General features: G+C 40.6%; 2 protein-coding genes and 1 long non-coding RNA gene across 14 annotated transcripts in view; 1 reads left to right on the top strand and 2 right to left on the bottom strand.

The window, feature by feature from the left end:
- CDH23 (cadherin related 23) overlaps positions 1 to 25,953 on the top strand; it is a 555,581-nt gene that overhangs the window by 468,452 nt on the left and 61,176 nt on the right. The window contains exons 1-3 of one of the 8 annotated variants that reach the window (XM_043519502.1): positions 15,723 to 15,781; positions 17,264 to 17,465; positions 17,933 to 17,983. The exons of 4 other annotated variants lie outside the window; for them this stretch is intronic. Coding sequence is in view for 1 of the 4 variants with exons in the window: in XM_043519493.1 (XP_043375428.1) it covers positions 24,910 to 24,960 (51 nt within the window). In the remaining 3 variants the exon portion in view is untranslated. Of the gene's footprint in view, positions 1 to 15,722; positions 15,782 to 16,925; positions 17,622 to 17,932; positions 17,984 to 24,894; positions 24,961 to 25,953 lie in introns of those variants that run through there. 3 more of the 8 variants (XM_043519499.1, XM_043519501.1, XM_043519493.1) reach the window with 3 other exon arrangements.
- Positions 1 to 25,953, bottom strand: part of VSIR (V-set immunoregulatory receptor) — a 70,871-nt gene that overhangs the window by 41,967 nt on the left and 2,951 nt on the right. For all 5 annotated transcript variants that reach the window (XM_043519507.1, XM_043519508.1, XM_043519509.1 and 2 more), the window contains exons 2-4: positions 13,903 to 14,349; positions 12,374 to 12,430; positions 7,315 to 7,422 (exon numbers count right to left, since the gene is read on the bottom strand). In XM_043519507.1, coding sequence (XP_043375442.1) covers positions 7,315 to 7,422; positions 12,374 to 12,430; positions 13,903 to 14,349 — 612 coding nt within the window. The remainder of the gene's footprint in view (positions 1 to 7,314; positions 7,423 to 12,373; positions 12,431 to 13,902; positions 14,350 to 25,953) is intronic.
- Positions 1,163 to 7,307, bottom strand: LOC122461154. The gene is made up of 2 exons (XR_006282924.1): positions 5,396 to 7,307; positions 1,163 to 3,556 (listed from the first exon to the last, which is right to left on the bottom strand). It is a non-coding gene; the product is annotated as an uncharacterized LOC122461154 (long non-coding RNA).

Genomic DNA, 25,953 nt, shown 5'->3' with positions numbered 1-25,953 from the left:
TCAGGGATCTGGACCAAAAATTGGTGATTAGTCCTGCTTTGAGCAGGGGGTTGGACTAGATGACCTCCTGAGGTCCCTTCCAACCTTGATATTCTTTGATTCGTTAAGTGAGAATGCCAAGGAAACATATTTGCTGTATGAACAACTGCCATGGCCAGTTGGTGGCAGATATCTTCTGCTCTGAGCTTAATTAAGGTTTTCATGCTTTTGCTTACAGTCCTAACTCCAAGTCAGGTTCAGGAAAGTCCAAAGAATGGAAGGAACAGTGAACTTGCAAAACCCAAAGGAATTTTAGAGAATTTATCTTGTTGAACTGTTTCTCCAGACATGACTTTGGAAGCTGCTGTTGTGGGTTCACATTCCCCTACCCCTGTCCTGAGTAAGACGCTGATATGTTATTTGGGAGGCTGGGCATTCTCCTTATTAATTTGTTTTGTACAACCTCTAACTTGCTAAGATTCTTTCAGCCCCAAATTTCCTCAAGATGGTAGTAGCTAGTTTTCGCAGTTCAGTGAGAGTGCATGTTCCTGGCCCTGCCTCCTTTCTGACTTCCCGTGCTCCCTTTGGGATGCTGCATCTCCCTGGGAGCACATAGAAGACACAGTCCTTCTGACTCCTGCCAAAGGCAGGGACTGTAATTGTGTGGGAGTGGGAAGGATCCAGGTGCCCTCCCCCGTCATGCACCCACATAAGGGCAATGGGCTATTGGGCCCTGAGAATTCTGTTCACTAATGTTGAGTAATTGGGAGATTGCACTGTGTTTTGTGGACAATATGCATACAGGAAAGGGGGCAACATTTGTCTAGTGACCAGTTATGAAACATTTGCCCCTCTTTAGCTGTACCCATCACAAGACCCCTCCCCCAGTCAGTTTGTTCTGTCATTGCTTCATGCCCTTTCTCCTAGACCTCTGCTTAAAGGTGGCTTGCAAAGCAAAAGTTGCCCCAAATTAAACTCGGATTTTGGTCCCAAATGGAGCAGAGTTGTGGGGAAGCATTCAGCAAAGAAGTAAATTTAAGCAGGGATTTGGAGCAATCAAATTTTTGAATTGCTCCGCTCCAGCTCCACTCTGGCACCAATAGTGACTGCTCCAGCTCCACTCCATCTCTGCTCTGCGCTCCAACTCAAATTATTTTTTAACTAAATAAAAAAGTGCATACTGTAATTTTGAAAAAACATTATTTTTATTCAGACTTTTAAAACAATTTAAATGTCAGCAACAATTATACAAACTAGAATCATTCATGATTAATTCTGTAAAAAATTATTGCAGCAATCAAGTCATCTTTCATAGCCTGCCGCAAATCGTTTAAAACGAACTTGAAAACCGAAAACAGTCGTTCTACACTAGCTTGAGTTGTTGGCATGCTCGAAACAATTCTACAGGCAGCCTGAATGCAGGGTGGGTAGCTGTGAATGGCCTCAAAAACAGACTTAACTTTTAGCCTACCAATAGTCTCCATTGCCTCACAATCTTCCCGAAAGTTTCTCTCGAATAATGCTTCATTACAATTATGAATCGTAGAAACTTGCCGGTGTCTTTCTTGTTTATCCAATTCCTTTTCGAAGGCGTCATCTCCTGAAGAATTGGTGCTTGATTTCTTTCCATTTCCCTGTGGTGGTTGAAGACGTCTCAGGGATGGACACTCAAACAAGTTCAGAGTGGAGACGAAAGTTTGAGAACACCCTGCTATTTCTGAAGTATGTGAACTTTCTGAAACCGCATATTTGATTTTTGATGACTCCTTTTGTTGTTTCATTTTCTTCAACCTCTTTCACCGAGTTCAAATGTAGCAATAGATTTTGTTTTTCGAGTCATCAAGCAATATCAAGGAGCCCTTCCTTTGCCTTTGGTATTTCCTTTGAGGTAAGAAAAATCTGATACTGTGGGTCAACATAAACTCCAGCCAGGAAATTAATATTGTCAAAAAGCTTCTCTTCACGTTTCTGCATGGAGGATAGAATTCCTTCTGCAATTTGTCCACCATTTTCTTGCAAGAATTTTGACAGTTTTCGCCATTCCTTCATTAAAACTCCCAGGGTTACATTGACAGCTTGAAGATTCACAGTTGTTTGATTTGGCTTTGCCAAGAGATCTTGCAGGTTCTTCACTTAGTCTCATTCAGCTTTTGTTAACTTGAGTTCTCTTGTTCACAGTCACTTGTTCAGTCAGATTGAAAAACGAGAAGTTGATCAATCATCGCAAATGTTGAACCCCAGAAAGTCACAGTATCCAATGATTGAGTTACCCCATGTAGATCAAGCAGAACACTTTGAATACTTGGGGTTCATAGTTTGACAACGACTTGTCGAATTTTTACCAGAAATTTCTTCACATATTCTTTGTTCAGTCCATCCCAGATTGCCAACTGAAGAGTGTGAATACCACACCTCATCAGTTGGACTTTTGAGTCGTCCTCATGAAGCCATGTTGGAAGTATGAGGCTAGGATCATTAACCCATTGCGCAGCAGTATCCATGTTGAGTTCAATTTCATCCATTCCTTTAGTTCCTTCATCAGGCAAAATAGCTTCAGTTCTGTCCACATCCCTGTTCTCAGAGGTAGAAATGGTTTCATTGTCCTCGCTGAAATTTTTGATGACACACGTCATGTTTGCTGCATTGTCAACACAGATGCTCAGCACTTGCATTTCACTGATCCCAAATTTTTCTAAAATAGCGTTTACTTGATTTTTCACGTACGAAGAATTGTGTCACTTCAGTGTCGATTATGTCCAAGGTTTTTACCACAGCTTTATCTTTTCCTTCTTCGTAGTACTGAGGATTGATTGCAAGGAAATTTCTGTTTCCACGGGTTGCCGCGTTCATTTTCAGCACAATTTTTGCTCCAAAGCTTTCTTGAGCTCTTTGCGACCAGACTCAGCTGTGCTGACAACTAAATGACAAACCACATTGTGCCCTGTTGAAACACCAAGCTGCCAACCCATTTCACCTGCAATTTTTTGGAATCCTTTGTTCTTTAGCCTGAAGGTAGTGAGCAGTGTTGAACTCAAAAAAAACATTTCCATCAGCCCTTCACGGAAAGTATTGGCATCCATGGTGACCGTAACCTTTGAGGACTTCAAATAGAGTCAAGTTTTGTTTGCTCAATTTTGGGTTTCTTTTCAGATGAAGCTCCGCAAAAAAATTTTTCTCCAGGAGTTTTCAAAGAGCCAGATGAACGTCATTTAGCCGTGTCAGCTTTCTGTTTCGCCTCATCTTCCTGGTCCTTTTTTGTAACCAGAGCCGCATAGTTTTCAGGATGGTTATGTTTTACATGCTGCCAAAGGTTGAAACTTTTCATGGTACTTGCTTCACTTGTCTTGAAGCTATATGGTTTGAGCTTGCCATTCACTTCCTTTTCCACCTTGCACATTGCCGATTTCTTCTTTGCTTTTCCCAAAAGCCCAAATTTGGGCTTTTCAAATTCAAAATTCATTGAGATCCTTTTCTGTAAATCGGCTATCAATCCTGGGGAGCAGATTTGACTTTTTTGTTGAAGCCATGGCCAAATCTTCTTGTGCTGTTATCGCATCCAAATGTTTCTTGTTATGATCTTCAAAACGCAATGAACAAAAGCATTACATTTTTTTATAATGTACCTGCTTGTGATATCTTAACCACTTAAGGTACTTTGAATTTATTTTGGATTTTCTGGACAAAAATGATTGCATTTTCTTTTTACACAAAATTATTATTAAAGTATATTTTAATATTTTAAGGTTTATTGCAGTTTTAATGAAGTAAAAAGTATTTTTAATATATAATTAATATAAATTTTTATTTATAAATTGCAAGTTAGTTTTTCTTATGAAATTTTGCAGTAAAAATATTTGAAATATTTTCCAAGTTTTTCATTAATATCTCAAAAATGCTTTAATATAGATATATCAATGAAATTTGGAATGTACCGTAGTGTTAGTACATGCTATCGCTGTTCTACAACATTAATTGTTGGGAAGTAATGAGGCTACACGTTACAAGGTTGAAAATAAACTTTAACGGGAAAGCGGATTCAAATTGCAAGCACAGTCCTTTTAGTAAAGAGAGCAAATTTTTGGAAATATGTTTTTGCTTCATCAGCCTGAATAGATTATACAAGATAGAGCAAGTAACAGGTTCTATCTTGTATAATGTTTCCAGCCTGATGAAGGAAAAACATATTTCTGAAAATTTGCTCTCTTTACTAAAAAGGAACTTGATTTCAATTTGAATCCGCTTTTCCGTTAAAGAGTAGCAGCCATGTTAGTCTGTATTCTCAAAAAGAAAAGGAGTACTTGTGGCACCTTAGAGACTAACAAATTTATTTGAGCATAAGCTTTCGTGAGCTACAGCTTAAGTGAGCAGTAGCTCATGAAAGCTTATGCTCAAATAAATTTGTTAGTTTCTAAGGTGCCACAAGTACTCCTTTTCTTTTCCCGTTAAAGTTTATTTGCAACGTTTTATCATACAATATCATTCAAATAAAATTATTTAAACTACAGGCGTCATGAACTGGGGTGACTGGGCCAATTTTATTTAATATTTTTTAAATCTTCGACTATTTAACAGATACGACCCTGGAATATGATTTAATGCTAAAACATACATTAAAATGGTACTCTTAATTTATTTGTATAATTAACTGTTTCTGAGAAAACTGTTTAAAAATTTTAATCTGCTTAGATGCTTAGAATGATACAAACAATTTTACTTATTACTTATTTTTAACTTTGGACTATAAATTTTAAACATAATAAGCCAAAATTATTCAACTTATTATGGAACATAATATTACTGCTTGTAGCCAGGGGTAGTCGACGACAAGCCTTTCTTGAAATATGAAATAAAAATGACCAACCGCCAGTTTGGGATGCCTATTGTTTAAATAATTTTGGATAATATAATATGGTAGCACATACTAACGCTAAGACACAGACATAATTTCATTACTTTATATTAAAGCGTTTTTGAGATATTAATCAGAAATTAACTTTTCATCACCTCCTGAAGGGACTGTAGCTCCCTTAGGAAGAATTTTAGGACACGTGTTCACAGAAATGTTTTTTCTTAAAATGACCTAGAATTCTACCCCCAAAGTTGTGTTGGACATTTTCCAGTCACTCTGGATATATCACAAAAATCATGCCTAATTTATGCAAAAATGTTTACTGTATATTTATATGCCTGCTGCATGTGACTTTTTCAGTTAATTTAAAATTACAAACAACACTACCAAAAGACCGTTGAACAGATGACATATAAAATAAGTCTGCCAGAGTGATACGGGAGCATGTACAAATGAACAAATGTACCAGTAACGGGAGCCCATGTGAGAAATGAACTTAAGTGGTTAGTATCTCTTGTGAAATCTTAATATATCAATAAACAAAAACATTATTTTTTTGCAATATACCTGTTTGTGATATCTTAAATGTTGCATCTTGCGTCACACTTTTCCGTAATCGCAGCATTCAGTGGGTCTCGTTGATCAACCCTTACAAAAGAAGTATCAACACATACTAATCTAACTAATCTACGCGAGTACATACTCACCTAACCTTGGCACAAGGGTGGGAGCAGTCTGCAGTGCTGCCAGATGTCTGAGAATTATCTGATTCTTTAATAAAACATATCTCCAAAAAACGTTGTAATTTTGTATCTGTATATTAAATTTTGATTTCGGCCGAAGAGAGAATAACTGTGACATATTGCGTAAAGTGGTAAAGTAAATGTTAATATCAATTGTTATACAATCTGAAGCTGTTTGGCACCTTTAGGACTTTCTTGCTAAATATCATTCATTTTGGATTGAAAATTAAAAAAAAAACTGAAGCAGTGGAGCAGTCAAGATTTTCACCTTTTGGGGCTCAGGGCTTCAGCCCTGCAGGCTGAATTTAAGCCCGGACCACTACAAAAGGTGATGTCTCTTTCTGGTCTCTCATTAAAATGAGTGATAGCCCTAGAAGAGTCTGAGCCCGGCCCTGCCTGGGTCCCAACTCCTCCCTGGAGCTACATGCTTTCCTAGGGCTGTAGGGGGCAGGAGGGAAGAAGCATTCCTCTGAGATTCTGTTGCCATAGAAATGTGGAATATAGGGAGCTTTTTTAAAAAAAGAAAGTTATAGTAGTAACTAATTTTTTCAATCACTTCAGTAGAAGAAAAGCAGAATAGAAAAGCTATTTCTGTCACATAATGAAACTCAAATTAGGTGGTAAGAAAATTAACACTCTATTTCAGCAAATGTTGATGCAAAAGTGTAAGAGATCTGATGTGACCAAGAATTGGTGTCATGTAATCAAAATACCCTGCCACACCCAGGCACACTTTAAAACATGCTGTTGCATATTTGGTTTTATTAAACTGCCCTGCCCTCAATCTGTGTTCCCCACTCCATCACTAATCCCCAAGAGATTTACATGAACTAGCTTGTTTTCTCCAAGGTAGACAGCCGCCGCCTCATATCTGATAGCTTGCTAAGACCCAGATGTGAAATGCTGGCCTTTAGGATGCTTAACAAAGTTACATAATGAAGGCCACAGCATAGAGCTATAAAGGAGGAAGCTGAAACTGATGAGCTATAGTTCTTTAATATACAGTATGTGCAGCTTTCCATAACCACAGTTGCAAATTAGCGTTTCTTTTGCATAAATGCCACCACTGGGAGATGTGAGGATGTGTTCCCCTCCCCCAGGTTTTATTGGTTTCCCATCATTTTTAATTTGCTTCTGCTTACATTCTGATGTAAAATTACAATAAGAAGCAGTAAGAATACACAAGCCTGTGTGGAACAGAGATAAATATGGGTCTAGGATGAGTGACATCCATTGTTAATAATGTGGTGACCAGAATTATCTTCCTGATGCCCAACTCATTCAATGTGTCACAGTCAGCATCTCAGTACATCACTGTGGACTTGGTAATGAGCCTTTGACTGTTCTAGCCCTGCATGCCTCCTATGGGCAATATGAAAATGGCTTCAGAGGGCCTGATTGTGTATGCACACAGGTGGCTAATGGATACATTTTCATTGCGGGGAGAAGGGGGGTGTTTAGCCACAAAGCACACTTTAATATTGACAGGGATCATTCGGCTAACTTCAGTTCAACCCCTGACAGGCTCAATGACAGAGCAGACTTATTTCTGCATTGGTGCAGATATTAGGGCTTTCAGAGCGTAGTGTCCTCTTCATGAAAGGTCCTAGCAATAACCAACTAAGACAGAGAACCCAGGAAGACATAATCCCAACATCAGTTAATGCTAATCCTTTCAGTGAGATATTGAAATAAAAATGAGGAAGGGAAGGAGTGAGGGAAGGGGAACATTTTGATACATACGCCTGCTGTTGACTGCTTGTCTCTGCTTGTAAATGAGGATCAGGATGAGGGGCAAGCAGAGAATGCCCACAATGCATGCCCCTGTTGCCAGCGCAGCTGCTGTGATGTCTGAAACAGAACAAAGAAGCCAGAGGTCAAATACATGAGCCAGTGAGAGCTGTTTCAAACTGCATGGCCTAAAGTCAGGCCCTCTTCTCAATGAACAATTAAAAACTCCTAGTTCTAATTCTCAGGAATCTCTCGTCTGCCAAGGCATTCAGAAGTAAAAAGGAAAAGGTTCTGTGGTTTCAGGCCTCCCTTCATACATGAAGTGCAAAGCGAGAATGAAAAGCAAGCAATGTGCAAAACATTGTACTGAATACCCTTAAACAGGCCAATGAGGGAATTCAGCACTAAAATAAGATTTAACTTACCGTTTCCTGTCTGTGAAATCCTCCAGAATTTACTGGTTTTCTCTAGATACTCCAGAAACATTCTGTAATACTGATGCTCCCAGAAGTCTCATGCAAATATGCTACCATTACTCCTGTGAAACCTGGGTAACCTATCAAACTTCTCTTAACGGAAGGCTTGACATTGCTTTGGAGGAGTAGCGAGTGGCATTATTTCTTCTGCCTATAGAACTGAGCTGGGTCTAAGCCATGAAGTTTGGTTCCCAAACCAAGCTTCTCCAAGTTCTGGGAGTGCTCAGATACGTGGGTTTTGTTCAGTCCCAGCTGTGCTACAGATACAAGTAGAAAATTATTTAACAAGTGATAAAATGCCTGATCCAAAGTCCACTGAAGCCTGTGGAAAGACTCCCATTGACTTCAATGAGCATGGGATCATACCCCCAGTCAGCTAATAAAAATTAGTCCCTCTTTGTCTTCACTAGACAGATTATCCTAGGGCTGTCATTTTCAGTGATGACTTCATTTTTCAGACAGAATTCTGAGCCCACAAATAACTGCACCAGCAATGAATTCTGAGCACAGATATTACTAATTAGACACCTACTTACAAAGTTGTAGTTGCAAGTCAGATAGGTAGACATACAAATATTAGTATTTGCATGCGGGATCACAATTGTGGTATAATTACTTACAGACAAATAATTGTGCCTGCAAAATCAAAGGCCAGGTTCAGACTTGCCTACAAATGGGTGTCTTCCTGTGTACCTAGAGAAGAAAACTTCTTGGATAACTTAACTCTCTGAACAAAAAGGGAAAATTTTATCATTCAACTAGATTAAGAAGGAAATTGTATGTACAGTATGTCAACATATTGTGGTGGAATAATTTCTTCAGTCATATAGCTTGGTGCTGTTTTTAATATGGAGAAGAGGTTCAGGACCACTAGCAATAGTTACAATTATGGGCAGTAATAAGTCAACTGACTATGTACTGGAAATAACTTTATAACTCAGATCCAGCTAAGGAATTTTCTTGATTTTCTGTGGAAAGCTAAAGATTTGATCTCTGGCCTTTGTAATTTTTAATGAAATTTACTGTAAATTCAGCAAATGTAATGGGAGTAAGTCAGGACAGATATGTGAGCTGCAGAATTGATAGGCAGAGATTGTGCAAAAATATTAAGTCATTAGATTGGGATGTGGGTTTGGAGTTAATTCAGCAAAAAATTCCTTTCAGGACTGGCTAGTGACCCAGCAAGTTGCTTATGATTCAGAATCAGTCAGTGTCTGATTGGACCTGCAGAAAAGTGAGAGCAGATTTGATGCATCTTCTCTGGGAATGCCCAGAGATTCAGGAGAAGGGAGGAGGATCATGCTGATGGTGATATTCCAAGTGATCTACAGTGTGGGAGGCTAGCTGCAGAAGACAATGTATTGCAAGATGTAGAAAGCAATGCATTTTCAAGCTGTGCAGACCATTCTTGCTAAGAACATCTCTTATAACAAAGAGGAGCATATTAAGCAAGTGAACATCAGCATCTGGGCTAAATATACCTTCGTGATATAGTGGTATGAATGCTCTGGCAAATTTAGAACTGATTTCGTGCAGTGTGACAGACAGGAAATTTTTGATGAAGTTGGTGTATATTTTTGAGCTTTCTGATTATGTTATCCTTATTTATAATACAGAATATATTTAATTCTAAATGTACCATATTCAGCTCCTGTGCAAGGGTAAAAGTTCTACTGAAATCAGTAGATTTCCTTCTATTTTCTCTAAGTCTGAATTTGGCTCATGATCTTTGAGCCTGACTCATGGTTTTTGAATGACTGGAGTTGGCAGTACTGTAAATTCATAGAATATTATATAATATATTCTGTGAATTTACAGTACTGCCAACTCCTGGCACTCAAAAACCATGAGTCAGGCCCAAAGATCATGAGTGTGGCTTAAAAATAAAAAATGAAGTTATTTTTATTAGCATTCTGGTTCTTGAGCCTTTATGGGTCAGGTTTGAAAACCTTTCTCCACAATCATGAGGGCTAGAAATTAATTAATTTTAAAAAAATGAAAAAAGAATCTCATATTGTCACTGGGGACCCTTCCCTGACTCCTTTTCCTGAAAAGTCAGGTTTATTTTAAAATGGGTCAGAACAGGATTTTGATAGGCGATATTATCAATATGCGGCCAAATGTATTACTGGTGCATGATTCGTTGAATTCAGTATAAACAGATTTTCAGTAGGACAGTGATTTCCCCCATTTCTTTCTATAGCATCTGGTTCAGAATTAGCATCATCTTGCAGATTTAAGAATTCTAGGTGGGGGCGGGGGTGGTGCTGCAGAATACAGTTTAGTTTTACATAGCATCTTCCAGTCTCAAGGTATCTTCAAAAAAAAAAAAAAAAAAAAAAGTTAGATACCTGGAGTTCAGTGACTGCATGGACAAATAGATGAACTATTTTGTGCCCAGCAACAGCTCAAACCCACAGGACATTAGATCCCTGTTGAGAGAGAAAATGTTGGCTGGGGTACATTGGTGATTATTCCCCATCTCTTCTGGAAAGTGCCATGAGATATTTCATATCCATTTCCACAATCACTAGAGACAAGTAGCAGAGACTTTGATTTGCAATCTCCCAATCTAAAGGATGACAGGTGAAGGCATCAGGCCTGTGGCTGAAGTAATTGCAAGGCACATGGTGGATCAACTCTCAGAATGACATGATAGCATGAAAAAAAAGGTCTGAAAAGCACAAGGAGTAAGTGAAGCTTTCCTTGGAACTGCTCTATACATTCAACTTGATGCTTTTTCCCCCTGCAGGATGCTGGACTGTGCTTGAATGCGTTCTGCCTGACAGTGGGGTTTTAAAGTCAAATTCAAACAGGTAGTCCCTTGGCTGCCATTAGCCTTTTGGTGCTTGATATTGGAATTTGCCCAGTGTTAAACACTGCAGCAAAGTCTGATGGTGTTCTTTAGCATAAGAGCCAGTTCCGCAATGTTCTAGGGCATGAAGCTAAAACAGGAATGAGAAGTGACTTGTACCAGAGGGGGAAGCTATCTGTATTAACACAGAGGCCTCATTTTTGAATGTGGACATCCTTTTTAGGATACCACATTTGAGGATTCAAATTGGCATTTAGGTGCATAAATAAGTTATTTACTAATGTGAGGTATTGGTCTGATCACTCATATGAGATTTGGATTTCCTCTTTAGATACTTATATTTTCAAATTAAAATAGTTTCTATGTCAGAAAGGAGATGACTCAGTCTCAGAATAGTAACAGAGTTTTCATGGTATCACACAGGAAAAGGTTTCTCTCTGACTCTTCGACTCTCTAAATTAATTTGCTGCTCAATTCTCTGCTTGTGGCAGTAGCAGTTAAATCTCAGACTTGTGTTCTGTGTTTCCCTGAACTGGACTCTCGTATTTACTCCATCCAGTCCTTTTGTGTGTTTGCGCTGCATAGGGTGGTTCACAGGGTAGCACGCTGCAGAATTCCTCTTTTTAATGGCTCACTTCCTATTTTCACGGCTTGCGCAGTTTGGGATTTGGATCAGCAATCACAGATAACTGGGTGATGGTAAACCAGTCTAGCCAATCAGCCACAATGAGTTACTCCCAAGATGGTTTCAGCTCTTTTGTATCATAAGCTCCTCAGAAAAGGGCCTTTGTATTTTATTTCTCTGTAAAGCACCATGCACATATCTGGTGCTGCAGAAATACTAACCACTCCGGATGAATAAGTGAACATCTAGAAAACACTCCATAATACACTGATATGGAGGAAGGGGCAAAACAGAAAATAGCTGGAGGGCCACAAAATATAATAGCTACAGCATTTTCACATTCGACTCAACTAGCCATGTGGGGCCTTACCCTGCCATTGATCTACAGACAGAAATCTCCATGAAATAAATGAGGGAGTTCTGTGTAAAAATAAATGGCTGGATATGGCTTCAGGTGTGGGGTTAGGGAATGCCAACCAGGAGTTAGAATAGACATGATGGGATACTGACAGGAACACAGCGAAGGGGGAAAGCACAGCTGTCCTATCTGTTGTTCTGGAAAGACCCCTCTCCACATTCTTCACCAGGACTTTGCAACAACAGGCAAGACCACCCCCAAATAATTTATCCCAAGTTTTATGTGCGTGCTGGGACACAGCTTTGAGAGATTAGTTAGTACTGTGTGTAAAATCATGCAGTGAAAGCTAGCAACTGTATACTGCCACAATAAAGCCTCAGGGCCAAATGTTCAGTTAGTGTAGATTGGTGTAGTCAATGGAACTATACTTAGTTACACCAGCAGAGAATTTGGCCCAGCATGCTTTTTTTCATAATCCTAATTCTCTCGGTATGTGCTATGAGTAATTTCCATTGAGTTCAGTGGGAATTATTTGTAGTCTGCATGGAGAGTTTGGGCCTGAGGAGATTCCAGGAACCTAGGACACAACCGTCCTGCAGATTACACAATGTCCCAATGGCTATTACTGTGTAGAAGCTAGGGAATAAACCTCCCAGGAATTTAACTGGAGTTTGTTTCTTGCAGGCAGATTGTTTTGTCCAGGTTTTGACTGAAATGCAAATGTGTAAAATGAACACCTGTGCCTAGGAAAATACATAGAACAGAATAATAAGCAGGGCATCATAGAGAACGCTTACTTTCTTTCTGTTTGCTGGCACCAGGATGAACTGTGCAGTTTGGAAATGCTTCTCTGGCTGTGGAATTAAAGAGAAGAATTGGTTAAATCTCCTGGGATTCAGTTCTCATCCAGTAATTAGTCAGATAGAAAATCCTACTTAAAATTTAACCAAGGAATTTCATTTAACTTTTCTTCAATTGTCTTTCTTTTTGACATAAAGAAAATCAGCTAGGGTTTAAAAATGGCAATGACAATTAGTTATGGCTGCTATTTCTGACCTGCCCTCCATCTAATCCACTTACAGCGCAGAGAGAAGATGTGATCTAAAGGATTTATTGACACACATTTGGAATATGACATTACAAATTGCTAGTGGCAAAGGTACCAATGTGTCATTTGTCACTAGCACTACACATTTGCCACTAGCAATGTATACAAGTGCCAGTTAAAATAATTGTACCAGGGATTCTCAAATGATTTTGCCATGAGGCCCTATCTTAATGGAGGGATTGTCTAGTGACAACCAGCTTCCCTCTCAGTTGTGATCACATGGATCACTGCACCCATTCTTGACCACCCAGACCTCTTAACCGCCCATTTGCACTTGGGTAACATCCCTGCGGCAATGACAGTAATTGTTTGCATGGAAAAGAAATACTGATATTTAGTTTTCTCTGAAAGCAGTTACGTAAGTGATAAAGAGAACGTGCACCATGTGCCCAGCCAGTTCTCTGCATACCTATAGCATAGTATTCCACGGACCACTGTTTGAGACTTGCTTTTTTTATGCTACACCACTCTCACTTCTATTGTGTTTATAAACCCAAATTATTTCAGTTGCCAGGAATCCAGTAATTAAAGCAAATAGTTAACTATTTTTTTCTTAAATCCAAAAAGAAATGATAAATCAATTATTGGAATTCTAAAGATGGCAATGCTTTCTACCATTGGAATGTTAGGCCTTCTAGCTGTCCAATAAGATACAGCTTTAATTTCTAGGTCTTGATGCTTGCAAGATATTGGACAATCAAATTGTCACTGGTCCAGGACTAAAAATAAATTTTGCATCCAAAAACAGTCTATTTCTGTTATTTTGGGCCTGAATGTGAACTTTTTTTTCCAGAAAGAGGTTGAAGAAAATCAATGTAACTATGTAATTTTGTTTTTATTATCTAAGCATGGGGGGAAAGTGTTTTCCAGCTGCTTATTTTTTTTTTAAAGTTATGATCTTTTTTTCCTTTAACATCTGTTGCTCTTCCAGGCTTGGACCCCACATATTTTTGCAAATGCACCTGGATTCTGATTACAGCACCCCCTGGCCTGCAAGCCCTGAAGGCTAAATAAACTGAGCCTTTGCTCTTCAATTCTGACCTACGGCACCATCTTTATCTATTGACTTTGAGCCCAGTCCAGTTCCCACGAAAGTCAGTGGGAGTCTTTCTACTGATTTCAGTGTAAGTTGAAGTTGCACAGGAATTTAGCTGCTATTTTTTCTTTGTAAAGACCCCTCCCACACACATTCTGCGCATGTTTCCCAGTTACATCTACCTTTCTGTATGCGGAGTTCCATGAAGCCATGGGCCACTTGCTTGGTATACTGTTTGCCATGTTCCTTTTTAGTCTCTACCACGTAACAGCAGTAATTGCCACTGTCCTGCAGAGTCAGATTCATCATGATGATATGAAATGTCCCCTGGTGGTCCGAGGTGGTCTCCAGCCCATGGTGGTTTGCTTGTTTTCCATGGAAGTACCTTTCTGTGACATTGCTATGATGCTTCCCTGGCTCATGATGCAGGTCCCTTTCGGTTACATTGCGGATATGTTGCTTCTCAGAGCAGCTTTGATCTCCCTTGCTGCTGAAGTACCAAATTTTGTAAAGCAAGTCATGTCGAGCAAAGAGTGGCCCAGAGAGCTTGCATGTCAAGGTAACATTCTGTCCTTCTGGGCAGACGTAGAGTGAGTAAGGAGTGGTGATCATGAAAGCTGTTGTCTGTTCTACATGGAGAAAAGAAACGCTAGGCAATTAAAATGTAAGATAAATGGCCAGGTGTTTGAGAATAACAACTCTTTTTGTTCTGCTTTGAAGATAGAATTAAACAAACACCTGCAACAGCCCTGTGTGGTAGATAAGTACTATAACTATTTTACAGATGAGTAAACTGAAACAGACAGAGGTTAGTTAAGCAGTTCACACAAGGTTACACAGTGTGTCATTGCAGCTGATCTGAGATTAGAATCTAGGAGTCCTGATTCCCACTCCTGTGCTCTAACCACTAGTTTTAAGTGCATTAGATTGGGAAAACATTGCCTTTGGTCAGGCAAACATGCTTTACAGGACATCACCAATGTTTGAAAATCATCTTTCCCCTAAGAATTAGTCCTGAGGTCTCACTGTGTATCTTGTCATTCCACTGTGCTGTAATCCCTTTATATGAGTGACCAAACTATTCCACATTATAGCCTCCCTCATTCCATGCAGCTACTACTGCTCTTTGGTGCAAACTATTAAAGAAGTTATTAAAAAAAAAAACCCTCACAAGACAAATTTCACCAAGAGGAGCTAAAATTTTAAGGTATCTCCAGTGCTGGCTAACTCTACTCCGTTAGCTGCCTGATTGTTTAGGATATTTTTTCTCCATATTAATGCTGGCAAGTTAATATGCTTTATACACTTCTGTGTGTGTGTGTGTGTATCTTTTATACATTTGGGGGAGGGAGATAGAGAGAGAGTGTTATGCAGGTCACTCATTTACTGAAACTAGGGCTGTGGGATGCAGTTGTGTGATGTCTTAGCACTGTAAAATTTGCTGCGAGAGATCAAAGTGGATCAGCAGCCTCTGTGTTTGTGAAGGAAGGATGATGGGAGGGGGAGTACATGGTTCTCAAATGAGGAAATTTCACAATGCCTATGATTCAGTTACAAGTCCTCATCCTTGGCATTAGATTCAGTTCCTTCTACCCCCAAACAAGGCTCTGTTAATGCCTGTTAAAAAAAGAAATAGCAACAGTTTATGTCCCCACCCCCACCCAAAGATCAGCCTGGTTTTTAACCCCACCCTGTTTACGCAAGACTGCTTGTGTTTTCCATTTTCTCTAAAGGCAGAGGTGGCACCGGCTGACACTCAAATTCCGTAATGGGAGAAGTTGTTCTCTGCAGAGTTTGGAAATCCTTCATCACTGTTTACTGAAAATTGTGCTCAGAAGAGGCCCAGCAAAGGAACAGCAGGGAATGTTTGGTTTCAAAGTAGCAGCCGTGTTAGTCTGTATTCGCAAAAAGAAAAGGAGTACTTGTGGCACCTTAGAGACTAACCAATTTATTAGAGCATAAGCTTTCGTGAGCTACAGCTCACTTCATCGGATGCATTTGCGGAATGTTTGTAGCTCCAAACTGAGATGTATTAGCAGAGCTGTTTCTGGGGCTTGCAAGGTGATATAAATCAGGATTAAGGTATATGAGCAAAGTTGGGTGGGGACCCAGGACTGGAATATCTGGGGTGCTATCGATCAGGTAGTGGTAAACTGGCAAATCTGTGAGGTACCAGGACTGACATGGTGAGGCTGGGTACTGCAGGTCAATACTGCAGTGCCTGTGCAAATGTTTAGAGGAAGACTGGAACAGTGCCCACCTAGGTTCTGCCGAACTGAGCCTCCAGCCAGCCTAATGTCCCAGAAGCATTAATATTCCCAGGGGCTCCTTCAAAAACTGGAGAGAGGAAAAAAGAGGATGTCTTTATTGTATTTTTGAAACTATTGATAAACTATTGAAACACTAGGTGAGATGTCTCTGGGGTTTAATTTGTTACAACTATGATGGTGTTGTGAGGACAAGATGTTCTCTCACTGCAGTTACATCCTGTTGTTCTGTTGGTTGCACCTTTATTTGATTTGAGGTTTTTCATTTGATGTACTTCGCAGGAGCCAATGAAACACATTGCTCCGAACTACCACAAAAGTATTTCAGGATTGAAACAGGCTCAAGTTCACTTGGTTTAAATACTGCCTAGTCCCGCAGAAGACAGACAAACTTTGTTCAAATACTTTGAAAATTATGTTCTAGACTAGGTCCTTACATTGACAAGAACTTAATTTCTAATGCAGAACTAATGTTAACCTATGCAGGGTCATGTGACTTTCTTAGCCAATAACAGACCTCTAGCTCAAATAGCAGAGTTGATCATGGATAAATGGAAGTGAAAAATGTCCTTAAAGTCTTTCAGTTTCTGTCCTTTACTTGTTGTATTTAGAACATTGTTGGACTAGGAACCTCCTGGTGCACCTGAATCATTTAAGTGTATTATTTACTTTTATTTTCATACTATTTTTTCTAAATTTCAGCAGACAATGCAGGGAATGGGGGAAATAAAGTTAGAAGGACTCTGATACAGTGACAGGTTTCAGAGTAGCAGCCGTGTTAGTCTGTATTCGCAAAAAGAAAAGGAGTACTTGTGGATGCATCCGATGAAGTGAGCTGTAGCTCACGAAAGCTTATGCTCTAATAAATTTGTTAGTCGCTAAGGTGCCACAAGTACTCCTTTTCTTTTTTCTGATACAGTAAAATTCCTGGGTTGGTCTCTGCATGTCAATCTCAGTACCTTGGGCACTCTGCATATTTTTGTGCAAACATCAAAGAGTGGTTCTTAATCCTGATTCCATGAGGTCTGAGTACAAAAAGGGCCTTCGGGGAGTGAGGGACAGGTAAGGTAGGAGTCCATTGGAGGAAACTACACTTGCAACACCTTTGACAAGTGTCCATGGGATTCTTTGTGTTTCTTACCTCCCTAATGAGGTCCCCTGAAAATCAGAGGAGTCTTGCACATCCCCACCAATTTTCCCCCTTTAAAGCTGGACCATCAAACTGAAGCCCCACATCAGAGGGACTCATGCCATGGCTTTCTCTCTTTGCACACAGTGGATACCTTAATATCTTATTGGGTTTGCACTGAACACTAGTTCCTAGAGGCTGAGAAATGGATGGCCACTCCACCTAGAAGGGTCAGCCCTGTGACAGAGCATTCTGCATTGCCAGCATATGGAATGGACTGGATGACAGCCTAGCAAGGATTTTCCGTCCTTCTCCCTATAAATCTGTGATCACAGTTGCAATCTTTGGTGTGAGTAGCTCTCACCTCTGGACTGGGAAGCTGAGTCAAGCAGCTGGGCTTATATCTCTTATGGACATTGCATTACAGCACTACTGGGGTGTTGCACTGTTTGAGGTTCCATCCTGTAGATGAGGCAACATTTCGTCTACCTATCTGTTAATCTAGGTGGACATTACAGATCTTGTGGCATTTTATTTTAAGGAGTGGATGTTTGCCCCAGTGCCCTGCCCAACGCTCCCTTACTGAATAAGAAAAGTTAAAACGTCCAAGGCTAGGTCTGAGCTATTGTTGAGCATGTTTAAGTTGCTGTTTTTGCCTATACAGTCAGTGCACTGCTAGGATCTGCCTAACCACTTTGACACTTGTAGGGAAGTCCACGATGTGTGTGTGTGCGGGGGGTGAGGTTTAAATACTGAAAAGAAAGTACGTACTTTTGCCTACTCTGCATCTTAAAACAGCTCTTGCTTCACCCACAGGATTTCATGGAACCCATCTACAGTGGAAAATAAACACAACCCACATATTTGGTAAGCGATCCTATGCCAGCAGTCGTGCAGGGCAGAGGTTACCATATATGTGAAGTGTTTGGCATGGGTGGTGGGTATAATAGGCCAGGGAAGGCTCTGCCTTCTCTGGCTGCAACAGCTGCCACAGGACACTGGGCTGAAGCTGGTCAGGCTGACCAGGGGCTAGGGCTGCTGCTCTGGCCCGCCAGCCTAGGGCTGGGACTGGGGCTGCTTGGGCTAACCGGCCAGCATGACTGGGGTCAGCTGGCTGGCCTAAGGGTCCTCTGGTGGCGGAGTGGGGTGGGTGGGGTGGCGTGGGGGCTCAGGGCTCCTGCCGCAGAGGGCGTGGCTCATGCAAAAAGGGTGGGGCTGCGAAGCTAGTCTCTTTTAAGGGGGGGGTTCACCTGCTGCCCACGGTGTTTGGCTTTATGTATTTTCCTTCTGTTTTCTAAGCTCAAAGGAGAGTTCTTTAAAGCTATCTAATAGTTGTGCGCCTTCTGTAGATAAGACTGGGGGAGGGGAAAATAGCAGCTGGTAGCACTGATACTCTTTGCATTCTCCTTGTACCAGTAGCACAAGGCGTAGTCTTTAGGAAATTCTATTGTAAATTGGTGTTCTCTCCCCAAAATGATGCATGGCCTCACTAATGAGGTGAATTCCCTTTATAATTCAATTGATTAACAAATGTCATCCCCACTATACATATAAACAGTCTTTTATCACACTTCTCTCTTCCACGTGGCATCAAAGGTTCATGTATATTCAAACATCCAATCACTCTCCCCTTCAAGCTCTTACCTTGTCTCTATTATAGCCCCCTATAAGTGTATATTTGGTACCTTAATATTTCAAACAATCCTAAGTGACTGGTGGAACAATTCCTGTTTGCCTCCATCCAAGGCAAGGCTTCTCATTGCCCTGACTCTTCTCCTGCCTCTCTTCCCCCCCCCCCCCATTTGGAGTTAAAGGCCCCATGCAAACAGAAAGGACGCAGCCTAGCACCTGAAAGTATATATACATCCACAGTCATATCCATCACACTGAACAGGTTAGACAGTGAAAAGACACCAAGGGAGCCACTACTCAAATTTTTTCGTACAAAAAGGTTTTTTATTGAAAATTGTCTTTTCTAAAATTAATTTTTCACAAAAAAGTTTTTCAATATTATAAAATGTTCCATTTTCTCAATGTTTTAAATCAATTTTTTAAATTAAAATTTTTAAATGTTTTGTTTACTAAAAACTTTGTTTTCTCACTGAAAACTGGGGTTTTGGTAAACAAATCTGTAAAGATTTTGATTAAAATGCCAATAAATAAAATCATGCACAGTTTTTACAAAATGGAAAATTAGTCCATTTTTAACTTTAAAACAAATGGAAATAACTTGGAAATTTCATCTTTTTTTGATAAATCATTTTACTGTTTTTCAACTGTGCTTGTTGACTGAATGAATAGAAAAATCTACAAATAGAAACTAGTCCCACCTTGGTGGCCTGCCACTTATCAAACATCCTCCTTCTGAACTAAATTGTCTTGACATAGATTTCATAGATTCCAAGGCCAGAAAAGACTATTGTAATCATCTAGTCTGACCTCCTGTATAACACAGGCCATTTAACTTCTCCAAAATAATTCCTAGAACATATATTTTAGAAAAACATTCAATCTTGATTTAAAAATTGTCAGTGATGTAGAATCCACCACAACCCTTGGTAAATTGTTTCAAAAGTTAATTACTCTCACCATTAAAAATGTATGCCTTATTTCCAGTCTGAATTTGTCTAGCTTCAACTTCCAGCCTTTGGATCTTGTTATACCTTTTTCTGCTCGACTGAAGAGCCCATAGTTAAATAGGTTTCCTCATGTAGATTCTTATAGTCTTTAATCAAGTTACCCCTTAACCTTCTGTTTGTTAAATTAAATATATTGAGCTCTTTGAGTCCATCACTAATCTTCTAATCATTTAATCATTCTTGTGGCTCTTCTTTGAACCCTCTCCAGTTTATCAACATTCTCCTTTAACTGTGAGCACCAGAACTGAACACAGTATTCCCACAGCAGTTGCACCAGTGTCAAATTTAGAGCTAAAATAACCTCTCTATCCCTACTCGAGATTCCCCTGTTTGTGAATCCAAGGATTGCATTAGTTCTTTGGGGCACAAAATAAAACTGGGATCTCTTGTTTATCTGATTATCCCACACACAAATCATTTTCAGAGTCACTACTTCCCAGGATAGAATCCCCTATCCTGTAAGTATGGCCTGCATTCTTTGTTAGTAGATGTATACATTTACATTTAGTCATATTAAAACACACATTGTTGGCTTGCGCCCAGTTTACCAAGCAATCCAGATTGCTCTGAGTCAGTGACCTATCCTTTTCATTATTTACATCTCTCCAATTTTTGTGTCATCTGCAAACCTTATCAGTGATGGTTTTATGTTTTCTTCCAGGTCATTGATAAAAAATTGAATAGTGTAGGGTCAAGAATCAATCCTGCAAACCCCTCTGGAAACACACCTGCTCAATGAGAATTCTCCGTTTGCAATTACATTTTGAGACCTATCAGTTAGCTAGTTTTTAATCCATCTAATGTGTGCCATGTTAATTTTATATTGTTCTAGTTTTTCCTAATTAAAGTATCATGTGGTACCAAATCATGTTGTGATATCTTGACATGGCATTGGCCTCTCGGCGATTTCAGGAGGTTTTGATGGCACAGAGGGCCTGACTGACAAAGTGTTGTGCTGCCCCATCCTAATCAGGACTTTCCCACTGGAATCAGCGCAGGTGGTAGATCTGACACAAACATAGCGAGGCGGATCTGTGGCTTTCACTTACCCCTATTCAGACCTAGTTTTAGAAGTAAGGGCACAAAATGACCTTTGCTTTTGTATGCCCTCAGGGAGCCCTTCTCTTAGCAGATAACTAGCACCATAGTAACCCAATACAAATCTGGAAAAAACAGCTTGTAGGGTAGTAACCAAGTAGTGTCTAGCTGAGAGAAATATCCTGCTAGTTTAGACAGTAATGTGGGGGTCCTTCTGCACAGCTGACAGAGCTGCTGCCTAGAATTCACAGTAGCCCTTGTTCTCATAGGGAGGGATGCAGGTCATACATTGAGCCTATCTAGCCCTGGGAATACAGTGAGGCTGCTGGTGTCTCTGGTAGCTGGTTGGGGGTATTCAGGAGCATCTGGCCTACAGCTGGAAGAGACGAGTGTCTCAGTGCATCCCACCTCACCTCCAGCATTTCGGTCCGAATAGTTTTGCCTCAGCCCAACCAACACACAGCTTTGTGGCATTGGTTGTGAAATCTAGTTCCATGTTTCTGCAATCTGTGGTGAGCCCGTGCAACAGAGAATGATGCAAGCAGGGCTGGCTCTAGGTTTTTTGCCTCCCAAAGCAAAAAATTTGCCGCCTCAAGCTCCGAGAGCACAACTGTCCAAGCAAAAAAAAAAAAAATGGCCGGAATGCCGCACCTGGAATTGTGCCACCCCAAGCATGTGCTTGCTTTGCTGGTGCCTAGAGCCGGTCCTGGATGCAAGCATCCTGGGGACATCAAGGAAGGCATGATTTCTCGTCACCATTGAGGTCTAAATTTTCAGGATGTTTTTAAGACAATAAGCAAAATGCAGAGGAAAACCCTAAGGTCACTTAATTAACTTTGCATCACCATTGAATCTCTTAAAATAAAATTTCATCTAGAATTTTGTTTAAACAAATAAAAGCTCCTCCCCTCATTTATCTGAGAATTTCTATGCCCTCTAAGAGATCTTCCAAAGCTCTTCCCTTTTCAATCCCCCTTGTTTTTTGCTATTCCCTTCTCTCCCAGTATCGGCATAGCAACATTCTGCTCACTCACTTTCCCAGGGCAGGTAAATACAATATTTTATTTATTTAGTTTTGTAACAATTGAGTAAAACATCATCATCATTATCATCTTCTCCATGACCAGTGGTTGAAGTAGATTTTAACAAGAGGATCGAGATCCCTTAGCCCACCAGCCAAGGAGGAGGGGGAACCATGAGGAAGCAGTGCTTTGCCTCACCAGGGGAAGGAGGGGTGCTCTCTCTCTGCTGTTAGTGGGAGAGGGGAAACTTTTATGCCCCTCCTGATCGTGACAGTAAGGGTAGGTAGGTAGATTTTGTACCCAGGCTGTACATTTTCATGAATGTTGCAAGACTGTCTTAATTTGTATCACTGGGCTTCAGAGTTTTCACCCTGGTGAGATAAATGTGGGGAGTTCATACTTCTGTTAGGACACATCTACATTTGGAAAAGCATCTTGTATTGACAGTGCCTCTCCTGGCCTCCTCTCAATTGTGTTGAATACAGATCAGCTGCCAGTGTAGATTGGATCAAATCATTACAGCAAGTGAGATTGTGTTGATAGGTTTAACCCACCTACACTAGCAGCCAAACGGTTTTCAAAATTGGTTGGAAGGGCTAGGGAGAAACCATTGTTGACACCATTGTCAACTATTAGTCATTTTCACAATGCAGATGGTCACTTTAGATCTATTCTTTCAATCTGTCTATTGATTCATAAGCTTTAAGCCCAGAAGAGGTCAACATGATCACCTAGTCTGACCTCCTGCACATTGCAGGCCACAGAACCTCACTCACCACTCCTATAGAACCTTACCCATGCATTCCGTCACTGCATCAATTTACTTTCAGAAGAAACCCTGCAACCAAAACTTAGAATCCTGTTTAAATTCTTCAATGGAAATACACCAAATCCACAAAGATGCTCTCTGTGACCTATCATAGAATTTTCCATGGGCTGTCTCTCTGGTGGCCTCGTCTTTTAGTTTTGCTTTGTTTCGGGTTCCAAGAAAAAATTCAAAATGAAACTCTGCTGAAACTACATGTGAAACCACTCACTTTCTCATTGTTTCTACCTGAAGTGTTATCTTCGCTCACAATGCTGCCCATACTTTGCCTGCTGAAAGGTTTATGAGCCATAGCAAATGTGACCTGATGTTCAAGTCTGTGAAGACATATTTAGAAATCATGTGTTGCTTCTTTTGGGGTTTCACAAAGAAAATTGTGTGAGCTCTAGGTGGAATCCTAATTGACTTTGTGTGACAGAAAGAGAGATGGGCAAAATTTTGTGACCAACCCTATTTTTTCAGCAAAAAGTGCAGATTCAGTTACATGAAAATGTTTTGTGAATTTTGTGTTGGCTTTACCAAATTATTCAAGTAAAAAGCCCTAAAAAAGATCCCCCAAAATTTAAATGTCTTGTTTTGAAATTTTTGAAACCTATAATTTTTTGGTTTGACACTAGCTTTTCTTTCAAAATTTTGAGTAGTTTTATTTTTTTAAATGTCAAACATTTAAAAATGCTCTAAACTGAAACAAAATATTTCATTTCAAGCAAACAAAATGTTCCATTTCATCTGAATTACATTTTTAAAACTTTTCAATTCATTTCATTTTCTGTCCACCCTGAAATTTTTTTGGACATTTTTAAATTGCCAGCAAACCAAAAAAATATGTTATTTGCTTGGCTCTAGACAGAGATCCCTTTTCCATTAGAACATAAGAACGGCCCGGCTGGGTCAGACCAATGGTTCACTGAGCCCAGTATTCTGTCTCTGACAGTGGCCAGTGCTAGATGCTTCAGAGAGAAGGAACAGAACAGGCCAATTTTGAGTGATCCATCCCTTGTCGTCCAGTCCCAGCTTCTGGCAATTGGAGGTTTAAGGACACCCGAAGCATAGGGTTGCATCCCTGGCCATCTTGGCCCCTCCTCTAAGCTCTGTCTGTTCTTATGGCTTGTCTGTATGAAATTAAGGCACAGCAAGCTAGGGTGTAAATCTGCCTTGTTCTAGCATACCGTGCACTGACTGCCTTTGGGAATTCTGCTGCCACACAGTAAAAGTTCTGTCATGTGCTTTAATCTATCCCACTTTGAAACACGAGTCAAATAAAGTGCACTATGGAAGTTTTAGTGCATGGCAGCAGAGTCCACAAGGGCACTCACTTACTATGTGGCAGGCTGGGTCAGGGTAGATTTTCAGCTGAGCTTGCTGTGCACTGTTTGTATAAACAAGTAAAGCCCTGCACAGATACAAAATTTGTATCCACATATGATCTGCAAATATGGCCCACAGATATCTGCAGATTTGCAGGGCTCTATAAACAAGCCCTTAGACTGGCATCCCCTCAGGACAGAGACTGTCTCTTCTCATCTGTCTGAAAAACATCTAGCCCATCATGAGCATTACCAAAGACAAATAATAATAAACTTGAATTAGCATTACTTTAAACGCGACCTGATGTTTAGCTCCAAAAGTGAATCCCTCACTTAGAGCTTAATCTAAAACCCACTGAAGACATTTGAAATAGTCTCCTTGATTTCAGTGAGTTTTGGATCAGGTGCACAGTAAAGTGCATTTTAATCTACACAAGACACTATAAGCAGAGCTTCACTACCCTGGAGACCCTCCCACTCTTTGCCCCTTGTGTTGTGCTATCTTCACCCCCTTTAGTAGCACAGGGTACCATCAGTTGGGTAGTCTCTCTCTGTTCCCCCTATTCTCATCCACAGAGCGATGGACACTCCAGGTTCATTCCTGTCCTAACCAATGCTCTGCAACCTGCCCTTCCACTAATCTGTTCTGTGCAGCATGCCTGAATGCCTGGCAGGGCAGTACTAATCCTGGATTGCAGGAGGTCTGACTGTTGGCATGACACACCTTTGAAAGAACAGTGTTTGCAGGAGCCTCCCAAGCACCTGAGCCCAAGATAGGATGTCTGTGCTCTGAAAGGCCATGCCCAGAGTGTGAACAGCAGAAAGGTTGCCTTAGAGCAGTAGGTCTCAACCTGCGGCCCAATCACCACATAGTTGTGGCCCGTGTGACATCCTCAGGGCCATACAGATAGTATATATATATTGTATGGATGTGGCCCACATAACACACAGAGAGCTACATATGCAGCCCACAATAGTAATTAGGTTGAGAACCACTGCCTTAGAGGTACAAGTAAGAAATGTTATGTTGGAATCAAGGACTAGTTTTAATTTCTGTTGAACTTTGAAAATCTTTGTTTGATTGCTTAACTATCCATGTAAATGTGTTCAGAGGAAGGTGCAATTGGCAATTTCCACAAGGGCAACCATCCCTCTTTCACCAGGGTAAATTATTACTGGTACTATATTAACACCCAGATTCCCCAGTCAGAAACAGGTCCCTAGCGTGCTGGGCACTGTACAGACTGCTCAGCTTATTGGCTGAGCAAAGTGAGGTCTAAGACTCAACTCAGTGGCATTTGTCTGTCTGTAATGAGAAAACTTTTAAAGGAAAAGTCCAATTAATTCCAAAATGTCAGGGAACATTCTAGGTGTCACTGGGGGAGAAGCCCATTGATTTTTGGTGACAATGAGGAAACCGGAACACGGAAAAAGTCTGATTTCCACACAGTGCCCATTTGGTGCTGCATTGTGACCTCAATGGTAACTCAGTCTGTCATTAAGCACTCCTTCCAGGTTATTTACATGCTTCAGTCCCATTGGTTGAAATGAGTCAGCAAATGAAACTGCAGGCCAGGACTGAAGTGCTTTGACATGAGTGTTGGAGAGTGCAGGTCCTGAAGACTGAACTAGCTTTTGGCTGCTTCAGATCAGGAGCAATATTGGCTGAGTTGGAGTGAGCATGGAGCTTTCCACACCATTCTTGGCTGGCTCCGGCAAATTCTTTTATCTTTGCCCAGTCAAAACTGTTTTATTTCATCTATAGAGATTCCTCTGCCTGCAGCATTAGGGTTGCCAGGCATCCAGTTTTCGACCGGAACGCTTGGTCGAAAAGAGACGCCGGCTGCTCCGGTCAGCACCACTGACTGGGCCATTTAAAATCCGATCGTCCGCACAGCAGGGCTAAGACAGGCTCCCTGCCTGCCCTGGCCCTGCATAGCTCCCTGGAAGCAGCCGGCATGTCCAGCCCCTAGGCGCAGGGGCAATCAGGGAAGTGCCGCATGCT

This window comes from Dermochelys coriacea, chromosome 7 (assembly GCF_009764565.3).
Source record: "Dermochelys coriacea isolate rDerCor1 chromosome 7, rDerCor1.pri.v4, whole genome shotgun sequence".
Taxonomy (NCBI): Eukaryota; Metazoa; Chordata; order Testudines; family Dermochelyidae; genus Dermochelys; species Dermochelys coriacea.
This window is presented reverse-complemented; position numbering and strand designations above follow the sequence as displayed.